At 41.0% G+C, this 25,173-nt stretch overlaps 1 protein-coding gene across 17 annotated transcripts in view; it reads right to left on the bottom strand.

The window, feature by feature from the left end:
- ICA1 (islet cell autoantigen 1) overlaps nt 1-25,173 on the bottom strand; it is a 146,237-nt gene that overhangs the window by 93,785 nt on the left and 27,279 nt on the right. For all 17 annotated transcript variants that reach the window (XM_029233443.1, XM_029233434.1, XM_029233436.1 and 14 more), the window contains exons 5-6: nt 20,823-20,946; nt 16,457-16,655 (exon numbers count right to left, since the gene is read on the bottom strand). In XM_029233443.1, coding sequence (XP_029089276.1) covers nt 16,457-16,655; nt 20,823-20,946 — 323 coding nt within the window. The remainder of the gene's footprint in view (nt 1-16,456; nt 16,656-20,822; nt 20,947-25,173) is intronic.

Raw genomic sequence — 25,173 nt, 5'->3', positions numbered from 1 at the left:
CATCCTCTCTGGCTGGGTGGTCCATCAGGGAAGTGTGCAGTGACACAGGGGGCCCAACTTTGTTCCAGGGAGGGAAAGCACTGAGGGAAAAACTAAAGGTAGAATGTGGTCTGCCCCACCACCTGCTTGGGAATTTACAAGACGGTTACCTCTCAAGCCTGTCTGTAATCTAAATAAGGTCAGCTGCATCAAAGTAAAGCAATGAATGCAGTTGACAATGGAGGGCTGAATTCAGCTCCCTAGTATCTCCCTGGGCTCTCAGGGTGTGGAAAAGGAGAAATCCAGAAGATCTCACATGCCCTGTGGAAGGAAAAGGAAGGTGGTTAAGGGAGCTGCTTAGCGTTCTTTCCGGGGAGTGTTCTTGGCTCCAACTGGGGCCAAACTGGAGCCTAACGTAGTCTGAGTTGCCATTAGGGTGATTCATCAGGGGAAGGTGGCTAAGGCTCCTGGAACGTTGCCAGAGCAGAGGAACAAGACCAGGCGTTAACCCAGCCACGGGCTTCAAGGACACCATCTCCCTTGGCCCCTCCAGGACACAGTCAGCCAATGCCCTCCAGGGCAGGATAGGGGGGGGGGGGGGGGGTGAGCTTCTAAAAGAGCATCCCAAAAGGGACTATTTCAACCAGTGCTAACAGGAAGCAGAATTTTAAACGGACTCAACATTTAAACTGAAGCAAGAGAGGCTATTTAACCTCATTTAACTGACAAGTCCAGAAGTCCCCACCACACATGCTCAGAAAGAAGCTGCTTTAGGTCTAGAAAATAAGATGTATGGATACATGTGACAACCCCTTCCCGCCTGGCCTTGCCACATTCAGTGTGACAAAGAGGAAGTTACTTAACCTCCTTAAACTTCAGAATCCTCATCCATGAAGAGGGGATCATAGTATCTACCCTCTAGAGAATTCTGTTGAGCATATTCATATAAAATACTTAGAATAGTAGCTGGCACAAGATAAACGTTTAATAATATATTTGCTAATTTTGTCATCATTTCTACTGATACATTCAACTTCAAAGTTTCTGTTGTCCTATTCAAGAGTGTCTGCACGTCTGTCAAGAAATGTCAAAGCACTCTGTTCCTGAAATTCTTCATTTTTGATTTCACAGCCTCTAACGCATCGCCACAAGCACAGGATGTCATTCTGGGACAAACGAGAAATTCTGTTTTCACACCATCCGTGACTCTTTCTCAACATGTTTGTACTCACTGCAGGAAGTAACTCAAAGCCAGGACGTCATTGCTCATGAACAATGTTAGCTGTAACAAACCACAGTCAAACGACGGCAGTGTTGCAGAACCCGGTGCCGGACACTTCTCTGTCTCAGGCTGATCTAGTCCTAAGAGGACAGACCAGCTACACTCAATAGTCAAGCCACATGAGCGAGGAAGGATGCAGAGGGGGAGGATTTATTTGTGATGCTGCAGGCTTTTTTTTTTTTTTTTTTAACATGCATATCAGGACACTAACAGTGCCAGATTGCTCCTGGAAAATTCCCTGTATTTAACGTGTGTAAATTAATTCTCGGAACTGTTTGCTACATGCTCACAAAGCAGCATGATCCTGAGTAATCAACTCTAGATATTAACTAACCTGAGGCTCCGTCCCAGCTCTTTCAGTTTTCTGAGTCAACCAGAAGAGCATTAAGGAAAGTTTAGTTGAAACCGGAGAGAGATTTAATTAGCAAGGTTAATATTTTTTTCTTTTTAATTTTTATTTATTTATTTATGGCTGCGTTGGGTCTTTGTTGCTGTGTGCGGGCTTTCATTGCGGCGGCTTCTCTTGTCACAGACCACAGGCCCTAGGTGCGTGGGCTTCGGTAGTTGTGGCCCACGGGCTCCAGAGCGCAGGCTCAGTAGTTGTGGCGCACGGGCCTAGGTGCTCCGCGGCACGTGGGATCTTCCCGGACCAGGGCCCGAACCCGTGTCCCCTGCATTGGCAGGCGGACTCTCAACCACTGCGCCACCAGGGAAGCCCAGCAAGGTTAATATTGATTGTAGATGAGCAAAGTAAGTGTATTTGAGTGTCTGTGATATACAAACCTCTAGGCTCTAGGGTTTAAGCAAACATTTATGATGAGTACCAAAAAGCACCATAATGCTTAGGATAGTAGAATTTGGGGGGTTTCATTTAAGTGACTTTTCCATATAATTCAACTTTATTTTTTAAAACAACTTTAAAAATAAGAAATCTTCATACATTCGACACCTGTCTTCAGGGATATCTTGTCTTGTTAAACAGAGCAAAATCATCTTTTTTGATGGGTCACTCATCATTGGAGCATCAGTTATTCCACAGTGGTGTGCTGGGAAAATATGTCTCAAGGTGTGATCCATGGACCCCAGGCAAGGAAATCACCTTGGAAGCTCATTAAAAATCAGACTCAGGACTTCCCTGGTGGCTCAGTGGTTAAGAGTCTGCCTGCCAATGTAGAGGACATGGGTTCGATCCCTGGTCCAGGAAGGTCCCACATGCTGCGGAGCAACAAAGCCCATGTGCCACAACTACTGAGCCTGAGCTCTAGAGCCCGCAAGCCACAACTACTGAGCCCGTGCACCACAACTACTGAAGCCTGTGCGCCTAGAGCCTGTGCTCCACAACAAGAGAAGCCACCGCAGTGAGAAGCCCGCGCACCGCGAGGAAGATTATCCCCCGCTCACTGCAACTAGAGAAAGCCCGCGTGCAGCAACGAAGACCCAACGCAGCCAAAAAAAAAAAAAAAATCAGACTCTTGGGTCCCACCTCCAGCTTCCTGAATCAGAATCCTTAGGTGGGACCCAGGATTCTCCATGTCCAATTCACTTCTCAGAGGATTCTTATACACAACACAGGCCAGAGAGGCCGTAACTCAGGGTTAGTTGGGTATGTAGGAAAATGTCCTTTACTGAAAATGTGGCAGGAGGCCACCTATCTTTCTGTGCCTCTTTGTTGTAGCGTCTCTGTTACTCTTCTCTTATGAGTACTAATCTTTCTGTAGTGTACTGGCTTTAAACCTACAAGCTGATACACAGGATCCTTGGCTGGGTGCTGGCCTTTGTGATGTCAACTTTCCATCCTTGAGCCTTATACCATGCGTTCAGGCTTGGGGGCTCTAGAAAGTATACTGCTGTGGGATTCAGGCGCCTGGCCCCAAGGAACCCATGTGGAGACACCAGCCATTTTACTGAAAATTGCACTCACAGGATAAGACGGAACGGGAGAAACGCTAAAAGCCAAACACAGAACATGACTAGATGTTCAGAAGGCAGACAGATTGATGGGCTGGCCTGGTGAGAAGTAAAAAAAATCTGAACAACTCCTTAAGGGTACTGGTAAAAATGAGCCCTTGGGATCAGAGAAAATGAGAACAGAAGATGAGGAACGTGCTGGAAGAGGTAGCTGCTACTTTAATGTGAGGCTGGGTCTCTTCCACCACAGAAACATTTTCTCCCACAGCGACTAAGCACTACATAGGGATCCATTTATCAGATTTGGGAGGAACTCAAGGCAGAGGTGGTGGGAAGGTCACTGACTGTGGAGTCAGAGGACTTGGGTCGAATACTGACTCACATATGTGGCTATGGGCAAGTCAGTCAGACCCATGGCGCCTCAGTGGTCTTAGCTGTGAAACAGGACAAAGAATTCATGCCCTTACTGAAGAGTTGTGTAGCTCCAATGAAGTAATGAATATGAAATAGCTTTGTAAACTGAAGACACCTTACAAATATTTAATCAGAAATATCCTGCACTGTATACATATTTAAGTTGCTGCTACATCTTATCTGTAAGACAGGATGCTAAGAAAAACCCTAGGCTGGGAAAAAATTCAAATATGTTAATTATCTTAACATAAATAAACCTATCATATTGTCCAATATGGAGCTAAAATATCTGCTGTGCTTTTGTATCATGAAAAAGATAGCTTTAAACAAGAAATGAACAGTACTTTGACTTTTGCACAACTCATATTTAACATTCTCTTGAAATTGGTTGTTCTCATTTTCTTGATTGAAGAATAAGTGAAAAAGTCAATCAAGTCTTCATTTCATTTTCAAAACCCTCTTTCCTAACATCAATTTCTTAATGTCTACTTTACTTACATGATTTATTAGCTGAAATTGCAAAATGGTGGGGGAAATGGGAACATGCCAGGGAGAGAAGAGTGACAAGTAGGTCGATACAGTATACAAGAGGTTTGCCCAAACCTAAAATACACTACGGATGGGAAAGAGGGAGGCTAACTTAGGAAACCTAACCATTGTCTGGCTTCACATCACTACTTTTAGTTGTTATCTTTTCATTATAAAGTGGAAGATGTGCAAACATTTTTTTAAGGCAAAGCTAGTTCTTTCAGCAGAGAATTAAAATTAAAAGCAGACGGAGGCCCGGATAATAAGTAGCAATAAATGCTTTTGCTGACATAGCTTCAATTTACAAATCACTGGCTTTTCCTGGCAGCGCTTGGGGAAGGAGGGTGAGGAAGTATCGCCTACACAGCCTGGATGCGGAAGATATGGAAAGCTTTAAAATTAAAGATGTGTTTCAACTTCTTATTCTAAAACACTTGATTTATGGTGACCATGATAAAATTCCAGTGAAACCTGAGTATGCTCTGCAGCCTCTGGAAACCCTGGGAGTGACTATGTCCTTACGCCTTCCCTGTTGTATCTGATTTTGACCTGTATACTTTGTGAGTGGGAGCCCAGTCCATAATGTGTACACAAAAATATGTGTGGTTTAGAATCTGCATGTATTTCCATTTTTTTCTACACTTGAGCAGTAGAACACCCTTGTGAGAATATGAAAAATAAACTAGTAATAAATAAATAATAGGAAGCCAAAGGGATGCAGATTGATTTATGGCAATTGATATTACTTCTTAAGAAATTTTAATGACAAACATAAATACTCTTGGTTTAGTTTCTAAAACCTGGAAGACTACCAGTAAAAAGGAACTGATAAAATTGCTAGATTTAGAGAACAGAGTTGAGAGACGCTACAGGGAAAATTTTTCTCTGAGCCTGTTAAGTAGCATGAATGAGAATTAGAAGTGGATGATGAACACGGAACAAGTCATTGAAGGCAGCAGAAAACCCCCAAGGTAAGAGATCAAATATCAACCTATAGATGCTGCAACCCAACTCAAAGGCCCCAGCATGGGTGGAAAATGTGAAGACAAGCCCCTCTGAAATAGCGGTCCTCTCCCCCTTTGATTCATCTTTGGGAAAGGATTTTCTCTAAATTCTCACTTGGTGCAAAACACAGAATTCATTCCTTCTAGGACGCAATTGAGGGGGGATGGAAAAAGTTATTTTTCTACTTCTTCACCTTTTCCCAGTCCCTTGAGGAGAAGCAGAACTGCGTATTCCAGTTCTCTTAGAACAGTGAAGGCTTTTAAAGGAAACTTTCTCATCTTTCTTGATTTTGGTGGTTTTCCCTCGGGCGTTGTTTTTGATCCTTTTATTCCTTGGTCACTTGGCCACCTCACATGACTCTCCCTGCTGAGGGCTTTCGAAAATGACTTCACCCTCCAACCTCCTCCATCTGGCTGCCTGTATGATATCACCTTTGGAACTCAGCTTCCCATCTTTGCCTCTAACGCCTGTCTTCTCTCTTCCCTTTATTATTATTAAAAACAAACCAAAAAAACCCTCCTCATTTTTGTCAAATTAGGAGAGTTTTCTGTCATTATCCCTTTCCTTCTACCAAATCTTATCTGTTCCCACTCTAATCTCATTTATTCTCATTATTTTTTATACATATTCTTTTACGGATAACACACGCACATGGCACAAAATTTAAAAGGCACAAAAAGGAATATAGTAAAACTCCAACCTCACTCTCATTTCTGCTTAACTCCTCTCAACCCCTCTCTAATCTAGTCCCCTGCCCCAGAAGCAATTACTATTGCCAGGTTCTCCTGTATCTTTCTTTCCCTAATTTAAGACAAAAAAAAATGGAAAGGGAACAAGATTCTAAATGTAATATATTTTACTCCACTAACTTCTTTTCAGCTTTCTGTCTATTTGAGAAATTTCTTCATTTATTTCCCATGCATTCATCTATGGGCTTTCCATATGGTTCTTCCTCCCTAGATGTGGGTATTTTTCAAGTCTCTGCCTGGACCTCTCAGAACATGAACTAATACCCATGAACTATTTTTGCTCATAAGTATGCAGAGTCCCATCTCTACAGGCCCAGGAAAAAAAAAAAAGATTTAAAAGAACAAAGCAGAAAAAAAAAACAAAACCCATCCCTCAATTTGTTTATATAATTAATCTATCTTGAGTAGTATCCCTTATTCCAATGTCAGCCGTCACCAGAAGAACCACAGTAAGGAATCAGCATCTAAATGACAATGGTTGTCTCAGAATCACAGCTGGGGAGTGAATTTAAATAGATGGATGGACAGATAGATGGGTAGTTGGATAGAAAGAGCCAATCAACTGTGAAGTGTTACCAAGCCCTAAAATCATATTTCATTTGATGAGAACAACAGAAGCCTGATTAATGCATGTGGGAATTTCATTTCAAAGTTATACCAATGGCCTTTCAAGGGCCCGCTTCTTCTTAGGGCTCCTTGAGTCCATGTAAAATTGGCCAGTGTAAGATTTTAGGGCTCCTAAATATGAGTTTCATTTATCTTGTGTAATGATTAAGTGTGGGATAATTGTTGAATAGGAAACAGAATTTTTTTCACTTGGGATAATACTCTTATACCCGGAACTGTCCTGAAAAGTTTTATGTTTGAAGGGTAAGCACATACACTTTGATGCTTTCTGTTTAAGGTTTTACTTTTACTAAAAACTCATTAAAGGAGGCAAAGGGAAGCCTTCTGAGAGGAGTGAGCTGAATCATGCACACTGTAGTGAGCAGAGCTACTATGCCCAGGTCATATACTGGGTCACATGAGGGCCTCCCTGGCTAATTTCCCTCTGAGATTAAAATTACATCTGTTCCCTAGAAATCAAGGAATCATCAAATACCTTTTTTTTAAATCTCAGAACTGTGAATGGAAGATACCAGTTTTCTACTGACTCATTCTTTTGATTGTTCAAACACTGAGGTGTGGATGGACTTGGACTTGAGATGAAGGAGATTCTGAGTTTTACTGACAGACAGGAAAACCTGTGAAACCACTGACAGTCTATGACTCCATTATGGGGCCAATACTGCTCGGATAAATCTTGTCAGGAATGCTTTATTAGGGGTTCACAAAAATAATTCAATCGTTTAAAAAGTGGTATTCAAATTCTTTCAATATACCTTGATGACAAACTAACACAGAACCCAGGTGTTTTCCTAAAGCGATTGTGATTCAGAGCTTTCTTTCTGAAATATGAACTCTCCATAGCCAATTTATAAATCCAGTTAGATGTAAAAGTGACAGTTTAGACAACCATCAAATCATTATTTTTTTCTGTCACTGAAAAGTCTGGTTGGAAAGAAGAATGTATTTGAAGAAAATTCCTCTTAACTCTAATAAAAGTAACTTACAGTGCTATAAAGCTATTGGCATTCAGGCAATAGTAGATACATTGCTCCTGTTTGAAATTAAATAAAATCCACATTCTATTTTGTGTGTCTAAGTAAACCACCATTTTGTAAAATAAGAATAATAGCATAGTGGAATAGATCCCTAAAGCATAAACATTTAAAAAGAGGGTGTTAAGTTAACCCACCAGGGTGCAACTGTCTTCTTTTATACTAAATTCTTGAAGATGGTAAAAATTGCAACCAAGTTACCATGAGGGAATAAGAGGACTAGCTGGGAAAGATGATATTTGAGCTGCTAACCAAAAGGAACAGGGTAATCTAGAGGGATATACTGACATGACAGACTTGGAGACAAACTATAAAGACAGTAAGTAGTATATCATACTACTTGAATACAGTAATTTTCCATTAAACCATAATCTAAAATGACATCTTCTCCAAGAACTACCAAAAGGAGACAGAGGCAGATGGAATAGTCTGTGGTTTCAAGAAGCGGGGAGGGTGTCATGGGCACCAGCCACCCCCCAAACCTGAAGCCAAAAACACAATGTGATGAAACATGGAAATAATGAATTCATCCGAGAGATTCTAGCTGCTGAGGCACTGAGAAAGCCATGGTTATAAGATTTCGATCTGGAACCTGATGGTTCTACTCAGTAAAATCTGTATGTTTTGTATATTATCATCCACGAAATTCTACAGACCAGGCTTGCATATGCCATCCAAGACATGTAAGTCTTAGGAAGAAAAGCCAGACAGTCTTGCAAAAGGAAAACTATCTTTGGACTGGATCAGTTCACACTTTGATAATGAACTTTTGCCCAGAGTCCACTCTGAAACTTGAAAGTTAAGCAAGCTTTTCCTTCAAAACAGAGAAATGCCATATGCAAAGATTTTATACCTCTCTCAAGACAGAGGAAAAAAATCTACTTTAAGCTGACACGTTAGCTGTTACGGTATTACATACGTTTATTTTTTTAAGAGTCCAAATATTTACCATTCTTATAGAAATTAGACAATATGAATTATGAATTATTTTTTTAAATAAGTGTATTATTATTATTATTTTGGCTGCACTGGGTCTTCATTGCTGCGCGAGGGCTTTCTCTAGTTGCAGCGAATGGGGGTTACTCTTCATTGTGGTGCGCAGGCTTCTCATTGCGGTGGCTTCTCTTGTTGTGGAGAACAGGCTCTAGGCACACAGGCTTCAGTAGTTGTGGCACGGGGGCTCAGTAGTTGTGGCTCACGGGCTTAGTTGCTCCGCGGCATATGGGATCTTCCCAGACCAGGGATCGAACCCATGTCCCCTGCATTGGCAGGAGGATTCTTAACCACTGCGCCACCAAGGAAGTCCCTGAATTATGAATTAGGATGTGCAGATAGTATCTTCCAAGATGATAACATCAAAATCAAATGACTCCTTGCTTGCATAGCCTGAGTCTCAATTTTATTCAATGGCAGGATTAAATAAAACACTAAAGAGAGATTATAACACTAAAAATAAACTATATTTGTTTATTATGTATTTGGAATTAAAAGCAGGGTCTTGAAGAGTTATTTGCACACCAATGTTCGTAGCAGCCTTATTTACAATAGCCAAGGGATGGAAGCAACCCAAATGTGTCCATTGATAGATAAACAGATAAACAGAATGTGGTGCATACATACAATAGATTATTCAACCTTAAAAAGGAAGGAAACCCTGCCACATGCTACGACATGGATGAACCTTGAGGACATTATGCTAAGTGAAACAAGCCAGTCATAAAAAGAGAAATACTGCATGATTCCACTTATATGAGGTAATCTAAAGTAGTCAAATTCCTAAAAACAGAAAGTAGAATGATAGTTACCAGTGGCTGGGGGAGGGGAAAATGGAGGGTGGTTGTTTAATGGGTATAGAGTTTCAGGTTTTCAAGATGAAAAAGCTCTGGAGATCTGTGTACAACAATATGAATATACTTAACACTACTGAACTGGACACTTAAAAATGGTTAAGATGGTACATTTTATGATAAAAACCCATCTTCAACATGTACTGGAGGTGCTTATAAATTAGAGGACAGCAAACACTTTTCTGTAAAGGGGCAGAACATAAATATTTTGGCTTTGCAGACCACAGTCTCTGTCCTTAACTGCTCGACTCTGCCATGGAATTGTGAAAGCCACAGAAAATAAGTAAATGAATGGGCATGGTTGTGTTAACGCTAAAAACCTTACAAAATTAGGCGGCTGGCCCGTGGGCCACAGGTTTCTGACCCTGGCGAAAGGATGAATATCTGAATAAGAGACAAATATTAACACTTTGTAAACGCCAAGCGCTCCTCTACCCAAGAATTAGGAGTGAAACATTCTTGTTTTCCAGAGTCCAAGATTAGAGCAACAGCAAAAGGTCCAAGCAAATGCAACAAGACCATAACTTGGTTGTAGTAGGAAAACACTACACAGAAGGACACGTTAGGGCTTCCCGGGTGGCGCAGTGGTTGAGAGTCCGCCTGCCGATGCAGGGGACACGGGTTCGTGCCCCGGTCTGGGAAGATCCCACATGCTGCGGAGCAGCTGGGCCCGTGAGCCATGGCCGCTGAGCCTGCGCGTCCGGAGCCTGTGCTCCGCAATGAGAGAGGCCACAGCAGTGAGAGGCCCGCGTACCGCAAAAAAAAAAAAAAAAAAAGGACACGTTAGCCCTGCTCAAGTGTATATACTTCTTTACTGATGAGCTTAATGATTTTAGAGCTTAACGATTTAGAGGAAAACTATAAATATTACAGCTGGAAGAGAGCTTGGTGATCATCTAGTACCTACCCTCTTCTTGAGTGGATGAGAAACTGCAACCGGCTTATTACCCCAATCGGAGCTGTCACAGCTGATGTAGGCAGGGCTGGGAACAGAGCACACCGCCACCCCACTCTGAGGTCATGCTTCTTCCTCCTCTCTATTTCCAGTCACTAGCAGAAGCCAGCCAGCCATCAGCTCTGCAAGAATTAGCTGTTTCATGCATGCTTTTCCACATGGTCTTGGCTTAACCCTGAAACTAGTTTTTGCTCTTCACCAAGTTCAGTGGAGAAAATCAATAAAGACATACAAGGCCGCAAAGGCCTCATCTCATGAAATTCAGAAATGAAAGCGAGGGCATAATGATCTGTTCCCTTCCCCGTCGTGCCATGTGAAAATAGCATATTTTTCTTTTGGTGTTTAGGTAGTATAAAGAAACAGCAATCCAAGGGTGGAGGCTAGCAGCTAGATTCAATCTTGGGGACCACAAAAAACAGGCACCCTAGTTAAACAACCAAAACAAATAACAAGCACACATCAAATACCAACAAATGAAGATGGAGGGTTGTGAAACAGATATGATAGTGTGTGTTAGTTTTACAAAAGGAACTTTCACCTCATCAAAGGACTCAAGCCAGTGCAGAGAATTTTAGAACCAGAAAAGACAGAGAGATAAGGGGTCAAATCCTCCCTCCGCTTTTATGTATGAATTGGGCAAAGCCCTGGGAGTCAAGGTACTGCCTTCACAGATACTTACTGCTGGTCTACTGTATGGACCAAATCCTGACATTTTCCACACTCACTCAACACAACTGGGTGGAGCCCCGCCCCGCCCTTGGCCCTGAACAGAGGCAGAACACTGGGTTAAGCCTGAAAGCTGGATGGCTCAGGCAAAAAGGAAAGGCCTTTATTGCAGTACAGGGAGATGGCTGAGCAGTGACATGCCTACGTTACTTGGCATCTGCAGATCCCATGGGACCTGCCCTCAATTGCTAAAAGAGCCCGACCTCTGACAAAGACCAATGATTTCAGCAGTAATTAATGATACTGTCAAATTAATTAACCCAAGTCTTTGTCCACAGGAAAAAAAACCCTCTGATGTCAATACTGCTGTTTACTAGTCCTTGATCAAGCTCCACAGACCCAAACCTTCAGTGGGGACACAGGGACACTACTGACAGATGACTCTAATATGTCCGCACCTATTAAGCCACCACCATTTGTTAACAAACCTTCTCACGGTAACATACCCTTCGATAATATGTCTAGCGAATTCACAGCTCTCCAAAATCTAGCATTCTTTTAAATAGATACAAGCCTGAGAACACCAGTGTATCTTTCACATTCCCTACAATACCTTTTTGATACCCTTTTGAATTATGGTGATGAAACACAAGACAAATGCTGTAGGATTTCATTAAGCCACTTAATAAATGGCCCTCATTAAAATGCCAGTTCCCTTGTTCTTGTCTATAAGGACTCCAACTAATCCACATATACATTTCCATATTATCTCTTTAGAGGATTCAGAAATATTTTCTTACACCTAGCACAGCTTTTGTTCCATTTAGAATAATTACCCTCTATCCCATTTCTGACTTTCAAGAAAAACAAGGCACTTAACTGACCCCAGGAGGACCCTCTCAAGGGCATCAGGCTGCAAAAGCCCTTCTGTGAGCTCACAACTTAAGCTGATGTAATCTGCTACAAGAAGCTGACTTCTATTTTTAAGTTATACCCTTTTACTCTGCCTTCAAAGGGCACATATATCACACGTTGTAACTGCTCATAAAATACTTTGTGGCCTCCTCTCCCATCCATTTCCCTCCTGGGGTGCATCACACTGTCAGGAGCGTTTCCAATGGCAACAGCAGCCCAGCCCTGCCCATTTAAATGCATCCACCATTTCCCATTATTTGGTCTTTAGGAGAAGAGCTACACACGGCCCCACTCTCCAGGTGTCTTGTTTACCATGGTAATTTTGACAAGGAACAGATGACTAGCAGGGTCCTTCTTGAGGGCTGAGATCAAGCTTTCCCACCTCTTTGTATTTCCATCCCCAAAGATAGGCACTTAATAAATGCTTAGATTCCATATATATGGAATCTAAGAAAAAAAAAATGTCATGAAGAACCTAGGGGTAAGACGGGAATAAAGACACAGACCTACTAGAGCATGGACTTGAGGATATGGGGAGGGGAAGGGTAAGCTGTGACAAAGTTTCTACCAAACGTAAAATAGCTAGCTAGTGGGAAGCAGACGCATAGCACAGGGAGATCAGCTCGGTGCTTTGTGACCACCTAGAGGGGTGGGATAGGGAGGGTGGGAGGAAGGGAGACGCAAGAGGGAAGAGATATGGGAACATATGTATATGTATAACTGATTCACTTTGTTATAAAGCAGAAACTAACACACCATTGTAAAGCAATTATACTCCAATAAAGATGTTTAAAAAATAAAAAAGGAAAGAAAAGAAATGCTTACTAATGTTGCCACCGAGAGCTCTGTCATCGGGCCCGTGTTCTCAAAGGGTGCCAGAATGAAACCAGATCATTTGCTTTGCTTAATTTTAAGTTTCTCATTCATCATTTCGGTCATGCTCACTGCGTGTTATTTAAAAAGTTGCTTAGCATCTTGAAAACACTAGGAAAAATGCCTTGGTTGGAAGTGAAAGTACATTTGATCTTGCTCTTCATTTATTTATACTTATTCTGCTCATTTCTAAAAACGAATGAAGAGCTCTGTAATTAACGTGGTGCTGTTACTGAGTCTGGCGGAGGTCAGAACAGGACATTTATTTCTCTCTGGTCCACTTCCCACTTCATTCCCTGGGTATCCCTGTCTCGTCTGTGGCTCGCCCAGCCTCAAGGCTTGGGCCCTTCCAATCCCTTCTCCCCAATGAAATCTGAGCGAGCTTGTGAGAACACAGATTGGATCATTCCCTTCCCCTTCTCAACACCCTTCATTCCCCTCGGCCCTCAGGGAGATGTCCCTTCAGCTGTGGTCTGCTTATCTGCCCCCCACCCCCTTTGCCTTTCATACTCTGGTTGCAGGGATCTGAAAGGAGCTAATCTCATCCTGTTTGCCTTCACCTAAAGGCCTTTGTCCACGTTGCTTCCTCAGACTGGCACTCTGCTCTGCTGTCCCTAGTCCCTCCGCCCTGCTCCTTCCCTCTCATCCTTCAGGGCTAGTTTAGATGCCACTTCCTCCAGGAAGCCCGCCCTGGGTGTTCCTGTGGCACCATGTGCTACCTGAGACAACGGTTCACCTTACCACACCGTGTTTACGTGCTCTGTCTCCAAGTGACTGCCCGGGACAGCAGGGCAGCCTCTGTGTCTGCTCACTCACTACTGTATCCCACTGCAGGTGGCCTGGCACAAGGTGGGCTTCAATATCATTTGCTGGATGAATGAATAAATGAATAAGTGCACACTAAAGATTGCAACCAGCCCGGGGGTGGGGGTCACAGTTGTGAAGTATGAATTAGAATGTTGTTTCCTCAGAAAGTATGAACCCAAAGAACAGAATTTAGTTCAGGATTCATCAGTTAGAATGTGAGGGAGGCAGCTGGCTCTGAGAAGACTAAATTCCCCCTCCCACGGTGACTCCAAGGGAGCTGGACCACTCTCCCAGAGGACTCAGAAAACACATTTCAGTAACACTTTCCTGAGAGATAAATGGAGACTCTGTTTAAAATGGAATCCCATTGGGACAAAACACTAAAGCTGACTCAAAGTTAAGATTCATGCTATGAACTCCATGCAAATAGCAACCTCCACAATTTAAATTCATTCCAAAGAGGGCAGCAAGCCACAAACTAATAATGCTACTTCTTACCTGCAAAACCGTATATATCAATTTCCCAAACATTATAAGGTCAGTTGCATGTGGTGGGAAAGCTCTACAGGTGTGAGAAGGCATGAATCTGGCACTCAAATGCCATGGCTCGCTTCTGGCCATCGGATATGGGTGCTAACTTGGACCAGCTGCTGGGCTGGCCCTGGGACTGTGGCAGTAAAGAGAACTAACCATGTCCCTGTCCTTGTGGAGAGTCTAGTCTAATCAAATATACACTTGAATACAGACTTCTTTTAAAAAAATTATTTCTCTAAATTCTAAGTACACCATGTTCAGCTATTAAATTAAATCCAGCACACATGGGATTGTGGAGTAAGGCATTGCTTCAGCTACTTCTGCATGGCAAAGGATTTTTTTTTAAAAAAAAAACCCATATTTTCCAAAATCGACAGATTGATGACACTACAGAGTGGGTAATGTTTCAACATTCAAACCGAATGACAAAGGGCTTGGTTTATTTCATCCTTACACAGCTAGTAACCACCCTTCAAAACAAAACCAAATAAACACAATTTCACGTGAAATTCTCCTGCCTTCCAAAATAATTTTATGTTTACTTTATTACCTAGCACATAGAAAGTGCAAAATAAATGTTTGTTGAATGAATAAATCACAGGAGAGTTGTTACTATGAAAATGCTTTTGTCGATTTTAGGTATGTTCTTTAATTCCCTTCCTTTCCTCTCTTAAAGAAAAAATTATGCATATTTTCTAGGATTCTGACTTTCATTTCCCTGTCTGATCTTGTGCTGGTTGCTAGTTACTTAGGTATCGTTTTCCTCCTCTGTAAAATAAAATCTGTGTCTTGGTTATTGTGAGGCTTAAATGAGGTAACAGATAGAGAGTGACTGGCATCACACCCTGCAGATAATGTTGGGTTTTTTGTTTCCTTTTTCCTTTTTTAACCTTTCCACTCCATCCTCCTCCAACCCCCAAATAAAGTGTCAAAGACAAACCAAATTACCAGCCTGATTAAAAAGTCAGGAAATTTCAAATGTAGCCTGGGCTTGCCAACATCTAGCGATCAACCTTTGAAAAGTTTTATTTACTATTTTGGGGCCTAAGGTTTTCTCTTTTATAGAATGAGTGAGTTTCACTAGCTCATCTTTAAGGAACTGCTCAGTTCCGATTTTCCATGAGCTCAGAAACATGCCTTACTAAGGAATTGGATATTGCTAACACACTAATGCCATCTATGATCAGAAAGAAAATGGACTCTGAGTCCCTTCATAGAGATGGATTCTAAATTACAAACCAAAGTAAAACTTGTCTTTTAAAAGAATTTGTGTCAATCTAATACCTGGGTCAACAATTGGTGACCCTATTATTAAGCAACAGAAGGCCCCTCTTTTCCCCCTCTCCACACATTCCCCCCATCCTCCCACATCCCACACATCTAACCTCCTGCACACCAGCAGGGTTTCCCATTCACAGCTCTGCAATCATGTACTTAGAAATCTAGGTATTTTAAGCAATACCACAATTACAAATGGATCATTTGAAATGAGTTAGACAATTGACACAATATTATGTCAAACCTAACATTTGCTTGATTTTTTGGTCTTTCATACCCTGAAATATATCCAAGTCGACCAAACAAAGACCTACCAAGGTTATACACACACACACACACACACACACACACACACACACACACACACACACGCAAATCTCGCTGCATTTTCATAAATATTCAGTGTATGACTGCCACTTAGTGGTGCAATGTATCCTCGCAGGGCCAAATCTCCAAACAGCTAAATGAACACGGACACTTAAACAAACAATGAAACATTGTTCCTCTGCTGCTCACCAGTCATTTCAGGGAAATTTAAGAGCATATCCATCTCCTCAGCTATCTATTTTGCCCATACAAATAGCTGAAGGGTCTGCTGCAGATGGAGTCAATGCCACATTATTTAATCCTACAACTAAACGCAACAAAGGCGCATTATTACTCTATTAATTTTAATATTCATTAGCAATTAAAAAGGATTTCCCCAATAGTCTGTTCTTACCTTCCGGTTTCATTTGGTCTAATCTTGATTTTTAGTTATGCATGAAGAAGCATCTACAAGTGACAGCCTTACAAAAAGTGCACATTACATGAAAATCTGACTTTAATTAAAACCAGTTACGAAATCCCAGCAATTTCCAGCTGTCTCTTCTATCTTATCCTTAGAGAATTATAGATCACATTAATTGGTATTCTGTCACATAAAGAGACACCAGCAATGATTAATTGCATCCTTGGTGCTTTTGATTTACATCTTCTTTACTAGAGGGATTCAAATCACATCTCATTACCTTCCAGCAGGTACCCCTTTTGATAACCCTTATGAAATCTCCTACCTTCCTGAACTTCTCCATTTGCTTGTAGAGGTCTGGATCAAGCTCCTGGGACACGTCCTTCATCCATAATAACGCCCCTCTGTATTCAGTCCGGCACTGCTCCATGCGGTTCACAGTCAGCCAAGTGTCCGAGATGGCCCGATGCCGAAAAGTCTCCACTTCTTGGTGAAAGCGACACAAAGGATTTCGCAAGGCCAACCTAGACAAGAGGGTAAAGCCACAATAGTGAAACTAAGAGGGCCAGCAATTTGAATCCTTGATAGCTTACCAGTCTTAACCTCATGAGCCTAGAATAGTGCCTGAAACATAGCCGAGGCTGCAGAAATACTTGCTGAACTATAACTGAAAAGTATGTGAACGGATGAGTCAACCAGAGATGATTATCCATGTGCTGATCCCTTAGATTACTGTTACTTAACTATCACTGGGGAGTCTCTCCATCAGTATTGTTGGGGGTGGCCTCATGCCTGGGCAGAGTACTTCTTTAAAGCTGGAACCAATCTTGTGTTAACGGAGGAAGGTCAAGGCATGACTATTTCCCATTTCTTGGCCACTCCCTGCCCTCTGCCTCCCTGAAGCCTGGCTCTTTGGGAAGGCATGGATGTGTGCAGGATGAGGTCTCCCTGTCTAGGCCATTCTGGATTACTCTCCAAAGGCCAGGGCATCTGCTGCTTGCTTCAATAGTCACAGAGAATGAAGTACGAACAGAAGCATCTTTAAATGGTCTAGGAAGTGGGAGAAGTACATTTACTGAGGGTCTACTGTATTAGGCACTTTCAGATAGGTTATGTGATTTGATTCTTATTTAAAAAAAAAACAAAAAACTTAAGGATACTACACCAGAAATGAATGTATATTATACAACGAAGTGGGTATAAAATAATTATAATACTCGTCATAACATACCATTATTTGTTCAGCAAAAATTGTTTGATGCATATCAAACTTTGGATAAAATATTTATTTGGGAGGGGAAGGAGGATAGTGCTTCTTTCATCTTCCTCTCCCAAATGAGTAATGTCAGATGAATTATACTCTTAAAATACAGTCGTCTCCATGAAGCTGTGGGGCATAGGTTCAAAAAATAAAAGATTAGTATTTACATCTCAATTTAAGTGCAAACTTGTTAAGGTGAAGGGGAAAATGGTGTCAGTGAGCTGAAGTCAGCTCTTGGCAGTTCCATCAATGTCTGAAGACATACGCAGAGCACTCTAAGATTATAGATGGGGCAATAAACTGTTTAAAAGAAAAAAAAATCCTTTTACTCTTTTCTCTGGTTTTCCTCTTATCTGTAAAGCATCATTGTTAAATATTCAGCACTTCTCTAAAAATAGCTTGCTCACATCATCCTACCTAGATGTTGCAGGCTGTTTTCAAAAATGTATTGTTGTGCCATAAAGTAAGCTTGTGTTTTATCACCATTGGATTAAATTTAATACTCACTTTTCATCAAACTGAATGGGCTGTTGTAGCAATGACTACCAAAGAAGTCAGTAAAACAAATGCTGGTATGAAGGTTTATAAAATTGGAGACTTCTATTTAAAGAAAGAGTCCTCAGCTGTTCCTCTAAGAATCCTGTTCATTTCTGGTCTCCTTTATCTCTTCCTTTAGAGTTTGCCAATTTTCCTAAACTGGCTGAAACAGAGTCTTGTGAATAAAATATTCTTGATTTCTTTGACTGTTATAAAGTTAGAAACCTTTGAAGATATAATGACATGATGATAGGTGTTCAGATCTTGAAGAAAAGAAAGAGGCATATAAAGTCACCTCATTTTTTTCTGTAACTTGTTTCATATAAAATCAGAAAGGTGAAAACCCATTCACTTGTGGTATAAGGGACTGAGTCTAGACCAAGAAAAAATCCAATAACTGGAAACATCAAACTTCAGTGAAAGACTGGCCCACGTTTCCATTCACTAAAATCTACCCAATGGGAATAATTAATAAAGCACCTAAAGGTCTAATCCAAAGATGTTTTATTCTTTAGTAGGAAAAGGTAGAAGTGGACACTAGTGGACAGAGGGCTTGGGTTAAACATATCATGGCATGCCCAGATAATGGAATAATATGCTATGGACGTTTTTAAAAAGGTATATATGGACATAAAGAAAGTTAGGATTATTTAAACAAAAAATCAATTTGCTAAATAATCAGTATGCAATACTATTCAAAAATTGTATGGTATGCTGCTGTTTATATTAAAAATATATTCTGGCAAATCCCAAATTATGTCCATTCGAGGTTTGAGAATTCAACTTTATGGGAGTTTTATGTAATCTTCCTACTTCCCTCATGTGCAGAGAAGTAGTTTGGATTTCATGTGCCTCGTGAGCAGTTGAGTACCATGGAATCAGTCATCTTGCAGGAGGCCAGCTTCAAAATTGCAAGCTGTCCAAGCTACATTAATTTATGGATACAGGGCAGTTTGCTGGTTTACAGTATCATTTAAATTGTTTTGGTTGATTTCTTTTACTGTTTTTGTCTGTATCCAAAGGTTAGACTATATAAACTTAAGGTACCATATGTTTTGTGAGATAACTTTGTACAAAACTATGAAAGTGTATAACTGGATAGCAACATTATAAAATAATTATATGATCAGTAACAGTAACTCTTGTGGTGATTGTGTCCAAGGATTTGGCTTGTTTCCCATAAATGGATGGTAATCTTGGCATGAAGGTATGTATAAGAAGTTTTCCCACTGAAATTAGTGATAATTATATGTATAATTTAAGAAATATATAATGCTTATATATTTATAAATAAATATATAAGAATTTATGAAAGATTTTTCAAGAATCAATGATCCTTGTAAGACTGGGGCAAGCGTATATGCATTGAAAGTATCAAGGGGTTAAAAGCAAGTCAATCTCTATTAGCAAAATTTGGGTTGTTTTTAATTTTCTCCTTTTGGTTTGTTCCTGTTTTAAAATTTTTCTAGAATGAGTATGTATTATTTTTGCAAGGAAAACAGTTATAAATAAGATTAAAAGGTGCAATCAAAGATTATAAACCAACACTTCTCTTGGAAAACTGGGGTAGAGAACTATTGGAAATTGTTGCATTCAACTATGAAAGTTGGGGTCCAAATGTCATTAGAGTGAACCAGAATGCTCAGGAGGGGGAACCACTGAAAAATGCACACGTTTGGTTCTCTTTCTTTCCACCCCACCTTTCTTGGATCTTCATAGGAACACATGTATAACAGGTGGTGGCCTGCTTTTGGCCCACTGGGAGAGAAAGCAGTGAGGAAAAATTAACAGCAGAAGAAAATGTTGGACAGTTTGGGTGAGTGAAATTTTTGTGGCCCGAATATTTTTGGAGACTACCTACAAGCCTTATTTAGGTATAAAGTCTGCCTAATATTAGTGACTGACATTTTGGGGGGCTTGTTAGTTACTGGGGAAGGAGGAGGAGAGAAGGAATGTCACCTTCTCAGATACAAAGTGTGACTCTATGCAGTGGCTCCTGTTTATTCTACATGGACCTTGAACGTAAGTTATGGTAGTGTTAAAAAAGAAATCACTGATCTATTACAATTTTCTCTGCACCAGAGCTTCTCAAACTTGAATGTGCATAGAAAACAGCTGGGGACCCATTAAAATGCAGATTTGGATTCAGTAATTCTGGGGTGGGGCCTGGATTCTGCATTGCTAACAAACTCTCAGGTGAGGCTTTTGATGCTGCTGATCTAGGGTCTGAGCAGAACCGTGGAGGGCATCTTGAACAGCACCCCTCTCAAGTTAACTGCCCCCAGAGGGCACTCGGGGAACCCTTCTGCCTGGTCTCATTAAGCTCTTGCTTTAGTCAGCTGCTGGAAGGGGACTGGATGGATTGCTATGAGGAACACTGAAGGTCAAATATAAGCCTAGGATAGCACTCATGGTGACTGGTGTATAACTATAGACCAGAAGAAATACGAAAACATGTTTTAAAAGTTAATAGGCTAGGGGGAAGCAGCCGCAAGGCACAGGGATATTAGCTCGGTGCTTTGTGACAGCCTGGAGGGGTGGGATAGGGAGAGTGGGAGGGAGGGAGACGCAAGAGGGAAGACATATGGGAACATATGTATATGTATAACTGATTCACTTTGTTATAAAGCAGAAACTAACACACCATTGTAAAGCAATCATACCCCAATAAAGATGTTTAAAAAAAAAAAAGTTAATAGGGAAGGAAAAAGATTATACATGTTATCCGAATCAGAGTTAAGTACGAACAGACTAACAACTGTGAACAGAGGAGCTCCTCAATCGCAGGCAAGAGCCTTCTAAAGCCCAGTAGGAGGTTCCCTTCATGAATGAGTGGGTCCCAGGTTCTCAGGAGACCTCCCCCAACAACACAGCCCCAGTGAAGGCCACACACCTTTGCTGGGAAGAAAAGCAGAGGGCCTTTCCTGTCGCTTGCATCATTTTTCCTGCTCTGGTTTTATCCTGGAAGCCTTGGGATCGGAGAAATTTTCCCAGTTCGTTTTCTTCTTGAGACAAGACTGATGGAGAAAAGACCAAAAGGAGCCATGAACAATGAACATTTTTATTACAGAGAGGAGAGAGACAAATCACAAGGTCCCCTCTCTTCTAGAGGCAAAAACGAGACAAAATTAAATCCAAGTGGAAGGCTACAAGGTAAGCCTCCACCGCATTTAACTTTCATGCTGCTCTTCCATTTACGAAACGAGAGATCAAATTCACTTGAGTGCATCTGTCAGTACGTTTCGTGCTCTGTAATCAGAACCAGAAAATGACCTCTTTACTGAAAAGCGAGCTGATAATGTGCTGCTTCGAGCTGAAATAGAAGAGTTGGGTCTGTCACGTATGACTGTGGGAATCTTTTGTGGCTGCCTATAATGTAGGGCCAGTTTCCCCCTATTATTCCCTCTTCCTGACTTTTTGATCCCTGCTTTCTGAGTTACATTCCACTTGATTGTAAAGCAATTCAAATACCTTATCCATGGCATAGGTCTTGGCTGAAGCAGGGGGTGGAGGTTGAGGGTATGTAGGTAATCAAGTTGGTGACTTGGTGGATTTTTAAAATGCAGAGCTGGAACCCAATCTGAATTGCTAATACCTGATCTTGACCTTACTCTTTGTTCTTATTTTATAAAATTGAGGTATAACTGACATACAACATTGCATTAGTTTCAGGCGTACAACATAATGATTCAATATTTGCATATATTTGGCCTTATTTTTTAAAGACAACCTCAGAGGGTGCTATTGGTGAGAAAGTGACTGGTACAAGCTCTCTACAGACTGATTTGGCAGTAAATATTAAAAAGTCAGAATTGTACACATCTTTTGACGTTGTACTTCTGTTAGGAGTAAACTACGTCCTGAGGAAGTAGTAAAATGGGCACAAAGATGTATATACAGATATAATCATAGCCTAGTTATTTATAGTAGCAAAACATTCTCTTTCCCTACCTTGGGGACTGATTTGATCAATGCAGTGCATCCACACAATGGATGCGTGGGCTGCTAGGCAGCTACTGGTCCGAATACACGTTCACCAACAGCTGAGCCACAGGCAAGCAGTGACACGGAGCTTCCCAGAATGGTTTTTCTCTGAACACAGACTTTGCTAGGGACACACTTTGAACACTACTCTTATTTCACATTTCTGTACTGACGCATTTACCAATCATTTGTCTCTAAAAATGCTTTCTAAATGTTACCAGGATTCTTGTCTGCTTTCATAAACAATCCAGACTTCTTTCAGAATGCATCCCATTCCTGACACTATCCCCCCAACAACAGCTGTAAAACGTTAGCCAGGAACCAAGAATCCAAAAGTGAAGGTTAAAGCTCCGACTGCTTCCTTATTAATTTGTGACTAGCTTACACTCAACATTCCACGGAGAAGAGGCTTTAGAATCCATTCTTCCTGATGGTCAGTGACTACCCTCCTTCCTCTTCTGTTTCTCAAAATCAAGTTCATTGGTTAAAGCCTAGCTCAAAAGCTACTTCCTATGTGAAGCAGGTGATCCCTCTTTCTCTGTGACAGCAGCGCCCTCTCGGCACCTGGTAATGGGGTGTCCGTGGGTGGGCAACGTGTCTATCTTTCCCGTGAGAACCTAAGCTTTCTCAGGACAGGGACCTCATCCAAACTATGGATTCCCAAGGCTGAGCACAGAGTCTTATGCAGGGCACTAATTAAATGCTTGTGAAATTGAACTAACTATAACTTTTGCCTTGTTATCGCTGTATACTTCACTCTAAATATTTATCTGATATTTATGTCCTGGTTCCAGGTAATTTTTTTAAATTCCTATAATTATATGAAGCTTTGTTGTTTTTTAATACCTTCCATTCTTCCTCCTCTCCACTTACTAATATGCGACTCAACTGCACAATAAGGAAAAATTTCACACTTTTGTTTATAACAGTATGAGGCTACTGTCACCTTTTTTACCTTGAAACCTCAAGTCACATACAAATGAACACATGAACTTAAGGCTAGGAAGAAACCAATTCATGGTACTTGAATGACTACAAGGGTGGTGAAATGTACTCTTTCCTAAATAAACCTAAGTAGATTGAAGCACTTGAGAATCCATTTTTGGTTATTTTACACACTTGAGGATTAAACTTGGACTGGAAAGACAGGCTTCATTTTAAGAGCTGGAATCTGGTAATGGGCAGTGCTGCTCAGAGGGAGGTGGAAAAAGTTTGAGTGGCATCAGGCTACAGGTTGGATGACTTAGTGATGACCATGTCATCTTCCAAGAAGGGATGTTCATTCCTTAATTTTAATTTTAAAATTCAATTACTGAAATAAATTTATAGAAGTTTAAAATTCAGGTGCAATACAGGTATCAGATAACTCAAATGTTTCTACTTATAAGGTTTCACTCAACTGGGACTTAATTCAGAGACAAATAAAAATCTTTTCATGTTTAACTCCTAATTAGATTTTCAGATGTGCCCTGATAAGGGAACCAAAGAACTGCAAAACCAATTAGCTTGGCAGCATTAATTCACTTAGCACAAATTTATGGATGATCTCATATGTACTAGGCACTGTTCTTGTCACTGGGAATAAAGAGATGGACAAGACACATGAGGACGCTGCTCTGATGCAGTTTATGTTCAAGCGGCAGCAGACAGAAAATAAAAAATACAAAACTCAAAACAAAATCAAAACACAAGAAGAAAAATACCAGATTGGGGGCGGGAGGGTGGCGAGTAAGAGAGAGTGATTGGTAGCTGCTTTGGGCTGGGTGGTCAGGGAAGGCATCTCTGAGCAGATGACCATTAAGCTGAGCTCTGAAGGATACGGGGCCACTAGAGACAATGAGGGCAGGGACATCCCAGATGGAGGAAACAGTGAGTGCAAAAGGCCTCAGGTCACATCGTGGGTAAGAGCAAAAGTGGCTGGAGAGGTGAACTGGGTCAGATTGTGTAGGAATTTGTAAGCCATGGAGTAGAAGTATACACCTTACTTTAAGTACTTATTGGAGGCTTTTCAGCAGAGAAGCAATGTGATCCAATGTACATTTTTATTTATTTATTTTTAAAAATAAATTTATTTTATTTATTTAGTTTTGGCTGCTTTGGGTCTTCCTTGCTGTGCGTGGGCTTTCTCTAGTTGCGGTGAGCGGGGGCTACTCTTCATTGTGGTGACTTCTCTTGCTGCAGAGCACGGGCTCTAGAGCACAGGCTCAGTAGTTGTGGCACACGGGCTTAGCTGCTCCGCGACATGTGGGATCTTCCTGGACCAGGGCTCAAACCCACGTCCCCTGCATTGGCAGGCGGATTCTTAACCACTGTGCCACCAAGGAAGCCCCAATGTACATTTTTAAAAAACCTTTATTTTGAAATAATTTTAGGCTGACAGAAAAAATTGTAAATAGGATACAGAGTTCCTGTGTACCCTTCTTCCCCTAATGTTACATAACCATGGTAGAATGATCAAAATTAGGAAAATAACATTGGTACAATACCACTACCTAAACACAATCTTATTGAATTTTCCTAGTTTTCCCATTAATGTCCTTTTTCTTTTCCAGGATCCCACATTGAGTTGTCAAGCCTCTTTAGTCTCCTTCAACCTGTGACAGTTCCTCAGGTTTTTTTGTCTTTTATGACCTTGCCGCCCTTTAAGAGTACTGCTCAGGAATTTTGTGGACTGTCCCTCAACCTGGGTTTGTCTACTTTCTCATGATTAGACTGGGGTTACAGACTTGGGGGAAGGAAACCGCAGAGGTGGAGTGCCCTTCTTGGTGTTTCATATCAGGGCTACCAGAGATCAACACACATTATTACTGACAGTGTTAACCTCCATCATTTGGTTCATGTCATGTCTACTGGATTTCCCCACTGTAAAATTATGGTTTTTTCCTTTTGTAATTATTAAAAATTTGGGGGGTAAATACAGAAGACTATGTAAAGGTCCAGTTTCTCCTCAAACTTTCACTCACTAATTAAAACATCTTTCAGTGAATCTTGCCTGCCAGAGTTCTTACTGTGGTATTTACCTAATGGTGATTCTGTGGTTCCCTCATTCTTTCTAGATTTATTAATTGCAATTATTTTATAAGCAAGAACTGTCTCTTCTCCCCCATTTGTTTTTTTTTGTTTTCTTAGAAATAATAGCAGCATTTAATAATGTGAATGGATATAAGCTTAACACAAAAGTCAGATATATTTTTATTCTCCAGCAGCAAAAATATAGAAAACATAATTAAAGAGGGGATTCCACTTAGAACTGTATCAAA

Source organism: Monodon monoceros, unplaced genomic scaffold (genome assembly GCF_005190385.1).
Source record: "Monodon monoceros isolate NGI ecotype Baffin Bay Population unplaced genomic scaffold, NGI_Narwhal_1 Super_Scaffold_2, whole genome shotgun sequence".
NCBI lineage: Eukaryota > Metazoa > Chordata > Mammalia > Artiodactyla > Monodontidae > Monodon > Monodon monoceros.
Note: the sequence above shows the minus strand (reverse complement) of the source record. Positions and strands in the feature narration are given on the sequence as shown.